The 10000-nt window shown below is 51.1% G+C and overlaps 1 protein-coding gene across 1 annotated transcript in view; it reads left to right on the forward strand.

The window, feature by feature from the left end:
* Positions 1-10000, forward strand: part of LOC128307851 (putative uncharacterized protein DDB_G0268364) — a 66200-nt gene that overhangs the window by 12650 nt on the left and 43550 nt on the right. The window contains exons 2-3 of the mRNA XM_053045437.1: positions 5504-5937; positions 6013-6240. Coding sequence (XP_052901397.1) covers positions 5504-5937; positions 6013-6240 — 662 coding nt within the window. The remainder of the gene's footprint in view (positions 1-5503; positions 5938-6012; positions 6241-10000) is intronic.

Here is a 10000-nt window from a genome sequence, read left to right on the forward strand (position 1 = left end):
TGTGCTTCCATAGGTTTGGTCCGTGTTTTTGAGTACTCTTGTCCATGATTTTCGTGTGCTTCTAGAGGTTTGGTCCGATTTTCAGTACTCTTGTCCATGCTTTCACATGCTCTGATAGGTAGGTTCGTTCTTAGTTATCCCTGTGTTCATGGTTTTCGTGAGCTTCCATAGGTTTGGTCCGTGTTTTTGAGTACTCTTGTCCATGATTTTCGTGTGCTTCTAGAGGTTTGGTCCGATTTTCAGTACTCTTGTCCATGCTTTCACATGCTCTGATAGGTAGGTTCGTTCTCAGTTATCCCTGTGTTCATGGTTTTCGTGAGCTTCGATAGGTTTGGTCCGTGTTTTTGAGTACTCTTGTCCATGATTTTCGTGTGCTTCTTGAGGTTTGGTCCGATTTTCAGTACTCTTGTCCATGCTTTCACATGCTCTGATAGGTAGGTTCGTTCTCAGTTATCCCTGTGTTTATGGTTTTCGTGTGCTTCGAGAGGTTTGGTCCGTGTTTTTGAGTACTCTTGTCCATGATTTTCGTGTGCTTCTAGAGGTTTGGTCCGATTTTCAGTACTCTTGTCCATGACTTTCGTTTGCTTCGATTCGTTCACTCTATTACTCTTGTCTGTGGTTTTCGTTTGCTTCGATTCGTTCACTCTATTACTCTTGTCTTTGGTTTTCGTTTGCTTCGATTCGTTCACTCCATTACTCTTGTCTGTGGTTTTTCGTTTGCTTCGATTCGTTCAGTCCATTACTCTTGTATGTGATTTTCGTTTGCTTCGATTCGTTCAGTCCATTACTCTTGTGTGTGGTTTTCGTTTGCTTCGAGTCGTTCAGTCCATTACCCTTGTCTATGATTTTCGTTTGCTTCGAGTCGTTCAGTCCAATACTTACCCTTGTCTATGATTTTCGCTCTAAGCCCAGTCGCCCTGCGCTCTGGAAATCACATTCCAACTCTATCACCGATAGCGCTCACACCTTGGAAACCACATTTCACCCAGGGGACCTTAGGGTGGATTTTGAGCCTTTCGGGATTGCGAAACCATCATTTAACACTCTAAACTTAATTTCCGCAATCCCAGACGCACTTTCCATATGGTCTCCAAAAATGCGTGTGAGCTGACCTGGTCCCTTATAATAGGCAATGAACACGATTTTGGCAAAATATTTTTTTCAAAATTTTTTGACTCACCGGGTAAAATCGAATTTACTTGGGAAAAATGTTCTAGCAGGGGCCCTCCCATACAAATTTTTTTCTTCTCAAAAATGATTTTCGTTTCACTTTTCATACTCAGGGGAGTCTAAAATTGATGTTTTGAGTCACCAAGAAAAAAAAATTTTTTTTGACCCGAGCTTGTGTCGCGACCCAAAAATCGACTCACTTGGGAAAAATGTTCTAGCAGGGGCCCTCCCATACAAAAATTTTTTCTTCTCAAAAAGGATTTTCGTTTCACTTTTCATACTCAGGGGAGTCTAAAATTGATGTTTTGAGTCACCGTGAAAAAAAAAATTTTTTGACCCGAGCTTGTGTCGGCGACCCAAAATCGACGCACTTGGGAAAAATGTTCTAGCAGGGGCCCTCCCATACAAAAATTTTTTCTTCTCAAAAATGATTTTCGTTTCACTTTTCATACTCAGGGGAGTCTAAAATTGATGTTTTGAGTCACCGAGAAAAAAAAATTTTTTTGACCCGAGCTTGTGTCGGCGACCCAAAAATCGACGCACTTGGGAAATATGTTCTAGCAGGGGCCCTCCCATACAAAAATTTTTTCTTCTCAAAAATGATTTTCGTTTCACTTTTCATACTCAGGGGAGTCTAAAATTGATGTTTTGAGTCACCGTGAAAAAAAAAATTTTTTGACCCGAGCTTGTGTCGGCGACCCAAAATCGACGCACTTGGGAAAAATGTTCTAGCAGGGGCCCTCCCATACAAAAATTTTTTCTTCTCAAAAATGATTTTCGTTTCACTTTTCATACTCAGGGGAGTCTAAAATTGATGTTTTGAGTCACCGAGAAAAAAAAATTTTTTTGACCCGAGCTTGTGTCGGCGACCCAAAAATCGACGCACTTGGGAAATATGTTCTAGCAGGGGCCCTCCCATACAAAAATTTTTTCTTCTCAAAAATGATTTTCGTTTCACTTTTCATACTCAGGGGAGTCTAAAATTGATGTTTTGAGTCACCGTGAAAAAAAAAATTTTTTGACCCGAGCTTGTGTCGGCGACCCAAAATCGACGCACTTGGGAAAAATGTTCTAGCAGGGGCCCTCCCATACAAAAATTTTTTCTTCTCAAAAATGATTTTCGTTTCACTTTTCATACTCAGGGGAGTCTAAAATTGATGTTTTGAGTCACCGAGAAAAAAAAATTTTTTTGACCCGAGCTTGTGTCGGCGACCCAAAAATCGACGCACTTGGGAAATATGTTCTAGCAGGGGCCCTCCCATACAAAAATTTTTTCTTCTCAAAAATGATTTTCGTTTCACTTTTCATACTCAGGGGAGTCTAATATTGAAGTTTTGAGTCACCGTGAAAAAAATTTTTTTTTGACTCACTGGGTAAAATGGTCGCACTTGGGAAAAATGTTCTAGCAGGGGCCCTCCCATACAAAAAATTTTTATTTCTCAAATCGATCCGTGGTTTCACTTTTCATACTCTAGGGCCCATTTGCTTCAACTTTGGAAAAATTTTTCGATGATGAAAAATTTTCACCTTCGACGTCCATCGACCACTCGACCCGAACTTGGTACTTTTGTATGGAGGTACCCGAGTGGTGACTTTTTCATACAAAAATTTTTATTTCTCAAATCGATCCGTGGTTTCACTTTTCATACTCTAGGGCCCAATTGCTTCAACTTTGGAAAAAATTTTCGATGATGAAAAATTTTCACCTTCGACGTCCATCGACCACTCGACCCGAACTTGGTACTTTTGTATGGAGGTACCCGAGTGGTGACTTTTTCATACAAAAATTTTTATTTCTCAAATCGATCCGTGGTTTCACTTTTCATACTCTAGGGCCCATTTGCTTCAACTTTGGAAAAAATTTTCGATGATGAAAAATTTTCACCTTCGACGTCCATCGACCACTCGACCCGAACTTGGTACTTTTGTATGGAGGTACCCGAGTGGTGACTTTTTCATACAAAAATTTTTATTTCTCAAATCGATCCGTGGTTTCACTTTTCATACTCTAGGGCCCAATTGCTTCAACTTTGGAAAAAATTTTCGATGATGAAAAATTTTCACCTTCGACGTCCATCGACCACTCGACCCGAACTTGGTACTTTTGTATGGAGGTACCCAAGTGGTGACTTTTTCATACAAAAATTTTTTTGCGAATACGTGTTCGTTCGCGATCATTAAGGCCATGAACAACAAGTCCGCTGCGATAGAAATAGTGCATTGTAGTTACTCGACGAGAAAAAAAATCGGGACTTAGAAAAATTTTTGAAAGTCAAATCGTATTGACTTCCAACAACACCTGATAATAAACACACATTGCCTGTTGCACCACAGATCGCATTTGACTTAACAAATCGCCTGTTGGTACGCACATCACCATCGACTTTACCAATCGCGTTTCGCACCGCTAATCCCACTTGGCGTGGAGCCACGCACATAATGTTGCGAGGAGAGTATTAATCGGGACTTAGCGTTTTAAGCTCGCGAACACTCCACTATGGGAGTGCACGCAAGCACCAACTGTACACACACAACACAACAATCACTCTCGCGAACACTCCATTCCCAAAGTGAACGCGAGCACCAGCAAGCATGGGTCGCCTGAGAGGATCGATGCGAACGCATCTCTACAACTCGCAGCTCCCAGCCTGTAGTCCCGTCGTTTGCGGGCGGTCGAAGGTGTCGAAACTAGTTGTATCCACGGTCGACGGAAACACAGCCACCAGGGTTCCCTGTGGTAAGGTACTTCCACGTGCAGCGTGCTCCCGCCCGTTGCGGCTCAGTCTAGTGCTATAGCGGGGATGAGACGTCAGTGTGCGCGGGGCAGCACCGACGGATCTCGGAGGGTTGTTAAGCCCGCTAGCTTCCGATCACCTAATGGGTTTGAGAAGCGCTATCAGCTCGGATTGGATACGACCTTAGAGGCGTTCAGGCATAATCCAGCGGACGTAGCGTCATACCAAAGTCCGGTCGAACTAGTATTGAGCCAGTGGTCCGTACCTGTGGTTCCTCTCGTACTGCACAGGAATTCCGTTAAGATAGCGGCAAACAGCACACACCAGTAGGGTAAAACTAACCTGTCTCACGACGGTCTAAACCCAGCTCACGTTCCCTTGAAAGGGTGAACAATCCTACGCTTGGTGAATTTTGCTTCACAATGATAGGAAGAGCCGACATCGAAGGATCAAAAAGCCACGTCGCTATGAACGCTTGGCGGCCACAAGCCAGTTATCCCTGTGTGACATTCGAGCAGTCGAGCTGTTCGGACGTGGTGTATTTTGCTCCTGAGTGAGTTAAAAATTGTGGCGTTAAATTACCTCGGAAAGTCTCGAATTTGTTCATAATCAGTCTATAAGAGGGTGTTTAGAGTGACTTTAGTGAAAACCGGACGAAAATCGGTGCATTAGTGGGCCAAAAAAGTGAAAAACATTGCCCCATACATTTTGTATGGGGAACAATTTTGGCAATAAAACCGTGCTAAATTGGTGAAAATCAACGCGGTTTGCGTTTAAAACGCATAAATAGACGCCAGTGAAGTGTTTTTTACTTATAAACAGTGTTTGCCGGCGATATTTAGCGTAAAATACGGAGTGGCAAATTTGTGCAAACATTTGGAACAACAACAACAACAATAGTGTGTGCGTGTTGTGAGTTTGCGCAAAAATCCGGTCCAATCGGGCCGGATGAGGTGGCAAATGATAGATTCTGTGTCCCCGATCGGCCAATAGCCGAAAACCGGAAGAAAATCGGTGCAGAATTGGGAAAAAACAGTGACGGCAAAAACGCGCATGGTGCTACCGCTGCGGCACGTGTTCTGGAAGTGACTGTTGTATATACAAAAACGTTAATAACTTCGCGAGTTTTGGTCCGATTTTGCTGCGGTTTGCACTGTTGTGCTAGTTTTAGTGCATTTAATACGATCCGTGCATAAAAATAGTGAAAATCGCGAAAATAATTTTTGACATTTTTGTGACAACCCGGGACGACCCAACAGACATAAATTGATAGGTGAGCAGTCCCCAACAGACAATTTTTCAAATTGACGGTTTCTGCTCGAAAACTGCTCGAAACCAAAAAGGACGCAGAAAATTCTGGGAAGCTGTGGGGGGTCATCGGCAGCTCGAATCTGCTCGATTCGGACAGTTTTTATCGAGCTCGAAACTGCTCGAATTCCCGATTTTTGCGGGAAATTGCCGGGAAAAATCTGGGAACGACTGCAAAAATTCGGAAAGGCGTTTGCAAGCAGGGAAACACCCCCCCTGACCACTAAGACCTACTTGGGTCTCTAAAATGGCGACAACTCGTACATCGCGTCCTCGGTCGGAATCGACAGAGGAAAGGCCGGGGCGATCCCTTTCGGCGGTAGAGCCGAAGGTCATTCTCACCAGAGCCTCGGCGTTGGCCTCAAAGTCGGTGAACCCGGACATGGTCGAACTGCGAAAGGTGCTCGGGGAAATGTCCCTCGCCAACGAGCAGCTTCGGGCCATGGTGAAAGAGCTGCAGCAAGAGCTGGTGATGCTGCGACAGCGTACCGTGGCCAACGAAGATATGGCCCGGGAGGAGCGGAAGCTGGCCCGCGAAGAATTTAAGCTGGCGCAAGAGAAATTCCACCAGGAGCTGCAGTGGAATAAGGACCAGGCCCGCCAGTGGTATGAAGAGACGCAGCGTCTCAGAGGCGAGCTGGCAAAGGAGACTGCGTGCCACCAGGAGTTGCTGGCACAGATGCTTGGTTGCGGCGGTAACCAAGCTCTGCAACCGCAGCAGCAGGCGCAGCCAGCTGTTGCGCAGCAGCAGCCTCAGAGGCAGCAGAAACAGCAACAGCAACGGCCTCCGTCGAAGCAGGCGACATCGCAGAGCTCCCTGCAGCAACCGCAACAGCAGCAACAACAACAGCAGCAGCAGCGGATGACGTATGCTAACGTGGCGGCCGAGACATCCGGCACGCAGGCTTCCCAGGGCGGTTCTTGGACGGTGGTGGGGCCTCGTAAAGCACCGCAGAAGTCGCAGCAGCAACAACAACAGCAGCAGCTGGCCAAGCCGCGACCACAATCTGCGGCGGCGAAGCATTCGGCGAAGAAGAAGCTGGACGCCATCGAGGTTGCCCCAGGCGAGGGTCAGTCTTGGACCGACGCGTATCAGCTGATACGCAGCGCTCCGTCGTTGGCCGAAGACCAGGCCAAGCTTGGAGTGGGACGACGAACGACGCGGGACCGGCTGGTCATGAACTTGGAGGACGGCGCCAATGCTGAAGCAATCCTGCAACGAGTGCAGGAGGTCTTTGCACAGTCTGCAGCTCCGGCCACCATCCGCCTGGTGACAGAAACGGTGGAGGTCCGCCTTGATGAGGTGGACCCTTTAGCGGTGGCATTGGATGTGGCGAAGGCGGTGACGACCACCAGTTCGGAGTCGGTGAGCGAATCCGCTGTGCACCTAGTGAAGGCGTGGAACGGTACGCAGACGGCTTACGTTCGGATGACACTCAAGGCGGCGGAGTTGATGCACCAACAGCTAGTACGAGTGCTGCACACCTCATGCTTGGCGACGAAACTGACACCACCGACGCGGGGCCAGCTACGGTGCTTCAAATGCCTGGAGCACGGACACCTGCGGCACCAGTGCAAGAGCGGGACGGATCGATCGACGCACTGCATCCGCTGCGGCCAACCGGGCCACCTGGCCCGAGCCTGCACAGCGGAGGTGTGTTGTGCGGTCTGCAAGGGCCCTCACCGAGTAGGACACCCGTCCTGCACCCGGAAGGTCTGAAGGTTTTGCAGATCAACCTTGGGCGCAGCCGTGCAGCGCAGGACATCATGCTGCAGACGGCTAGGGAGATCGGAGCGCAGGTGGTGATAGCGTGTGAGCTGTACAAACCACCTAGAGACAGCGTGCGGTGGGCGGTCGACGAGGCTCAGAGCGTAGCGGTAGTGGCGACTGGCGGCTACCCCATCCAACGACTGGGGAGTTCATCGGTGCCTGGGCTGGTAGTTGCCACCATAGCCGGGATAACGTTTGCCAGCTGCTATGTGTCCCCCAACATCGGACAAGCGGATCTCGGCGACTACCTGGAAGCGGTTGAGCTCACGCTCACGGGACAGGATCCCATGGTTCTGGCTGGGGACTTTAACGCCTGGAACCAGGAGTGGGGCAGTTCAAGAACCACGGCGAAGGGTGAGGACTTGCTGAGTGTTGTTGAGCACCTCGGACTTCGGACGCTCAACCGAGGGAACACACCCACTTTCAAGGGCAACGGTGTTGCACGGGAAAGCGTCATCGATGTGAGCTTCTCGAGTCCCTGCGTAGCGGAGCCAGGCAGTTGGAGTGTGAGTAGCAGATACTCCGGTAGCGACCACAGCTACGTGCTGTTCAGCGCTAAACTGCCTTCGACCAGCGGCCGACGTGCACATCAGCATCGGCCACACTGCAACGGGCACGGCGGTACAGCAGGCATGACGCGGCACGCGGGAACACGCTACAAAACAAGCCAATTCAATCAGGCTTGTTTTAAGCTGGCGCTTGGGATCGGTCGTTTCGACGATGTAAGCACACCTGAGGGCCTGATCAGGGGGCTCACAGAAGCGTGCGACGCAACGATGGAGAGGATCCACAAGACGAATTTCCGGCAGGCTCCGACGCTATACTGGTGGAACCCGGAAATCGCGAGGGCGCGAGATGCGTGCGAAGCTGCTGAGGCCAGGCTACGCACAGCAACGCAGACCGACGACCGTATCGCCGCTTCAGCCCGCTTGCTGGACGACCGTAGGGCTTTGGAACGAGAGATCCAGCGCAGCAAAGAGCGCTGCATGCAGGAGCTCATCGACGGAGTCGAGGACGATGTGTTTGGGTTGGGGTATCGAGTGGTTATGGCCAAGCTGCGCAGTCGAGCGCCGCCAGAATTGGACCGTTCTGTGCTGGAGCCGATCATCGACGCCCTCTTCCCGGCCCACCCATCGTTCGAGTGGCCGCCGATTGCGACGGAAAGCGACGAGGACGAAGAGCCCATCCGACCAGTCACCCGTGAAGAGATCCTTTGCATCGCTGAGGGGATGGCCACCTCAAAGGCGCCGGGCCTCGATGGAATTCCCAACGCGGCAGTGAAGACCGCGATGAGGGAGCACCCGGAAGCGTTCGTGCGGGCCTACAATGAGGTCCTGCAGAGCGGCGAGATTCCGGCATCGTGGAAAGTGGCACGCCTGGCGCTCATCCCGAAACCAGGCAAACCACCGGGCGAACCGTCGTCAAGTCGTCCACTGCTGATGCTGGGAGCGGCACCTAAGGGGTTCGAGAGACTGGTTTTGAACCGCCTCAATGAACATCTCGAGGATGAGAGCGCACCTCGTCTATCACAGGACCAATACGGCTTCCGCCGTGGACGCTCTACGGTCCAAGCTATAGAGAGGGTCATTGAGAAGGGACAGTACGCCAGGACGTTCCATCGCACCAACGGCCGGGATCCTCGATGTCTGATGGTGGCAGCGTTAGACGTCAGGAACGCCTTCAACACGGCCAGTTGGAAGGCGATCGCGATGGCCCTCCAAGAGAAGCGCGTCCCAGCAGCGCTCCAGAGAATTTTGCGCAGCTATTTCTCTGAGAGGGAAATGATCTTCGAAACAAGCGAGGGGCCAGTGCGACGGAAATTATCGGCGGGTGTTCCACAGGGGTCGATCCTCGGTCCGACCCTCTGGAATACCATGTACGACGGCGTACTGCGGCTGACACTGCCGGACGGCGTGGAAACAGTCGGGTTTGTGGATGACCTGGTGGTCCTAGCTGCCGGGACAACACCACAGGAGGCAGCTACCTTGGCGGAAGAGGCCATTTCTTTGATCAGCTCGTGGATGGAGGCTCATCACCTTGAGCTTGCGCCGGCCAAGACCGAGCTGGTCATGATCTCCACGATGCGAAGGGCAAACTCCCGTCACCCGGTCAATATCAACGGAGTGGAGCGAATGCCGAAAGAGACCATTAAATACCTGGGGGTCATCTTACAGGACCACATGTCGTGGGGGCCGCATGTGAACTACGCCACGGCAAAGGCGAAACGTGTGGCACAGGCGGTCACAAGGCTAATGGCGAACCACAGCGGGCCTAAGGGCGGAAAGCGACGGCTCCTCTCGGCTGTGGTGGATGCGACGCTCCGGTATGCTGCACCGATCTGGCACGAGGCGTTAGACGTGCGAGGGAATCGCCGTAAGCTCATCAGGGTGCAGAACCTGTACGCGAGACCCGTTGCCCGCACCTTTATATCGGTGCGCTACGAGGTGGCTACGGTCCTGGCGGGCGTGGTTCCCATCTGCCTCCAGGTGAAGGAAGACGCCAGATGCTACCGGAAACAGCAGGAAACGGGCACGAGCCTCAAGGAGCTGCATGTGCTGGAGAGGCAGGCCACTCTAGCTGAGTGGCAAGCGATGTGGGACGAGCTGGAGCCAACCAGCAGATACACGCGGTGGGCACACAGGGTCATACCGGACATAGGGCTGTGGAAGGCCAGACGTCATGGCGAGATGACATTCTACCTTGCACAGGTGTTGTCCGGGCATGGCTTTTTCCACGAGTACTTGCACTCGCGCCACCTGGCGCCCTCGGCGGAGTGTAGAAGGTGTCCGGGAGTGCCGGAATCGGCAGAGCATGCCTTCTTCCAGTGCCCACGATTCGCGGACGTGCGACAACGGTTGCTTGGGGAGGACAGTGACTTTCCTGCTACGGCGGACACGCTGCAGGCGTTCCTGCTTAGCAGCCGAGAAAGGTGGAGCGACGCATGCGAAGCGGCGAAAATCATCACCACCACACTACAGCAGGAGTGGTACGTCGAGCGGGCCACGAGCGCTAACGA

This window comes from Anopheles moucheti (assembly GCF_943734755.1).
Source record: "Anopheles moucheti chromosome X unlocalized genomic scaffold, idAnoMoucSN_F20_07 X_unloc_18, whole genome shotgun sequence".
Classification (NCBI taxonomy): Eukaryota; Metazoa; Arthropoda; class Insecta; order Diptera; family Culicidae; genus Anopheles; species Anopheles moucheti.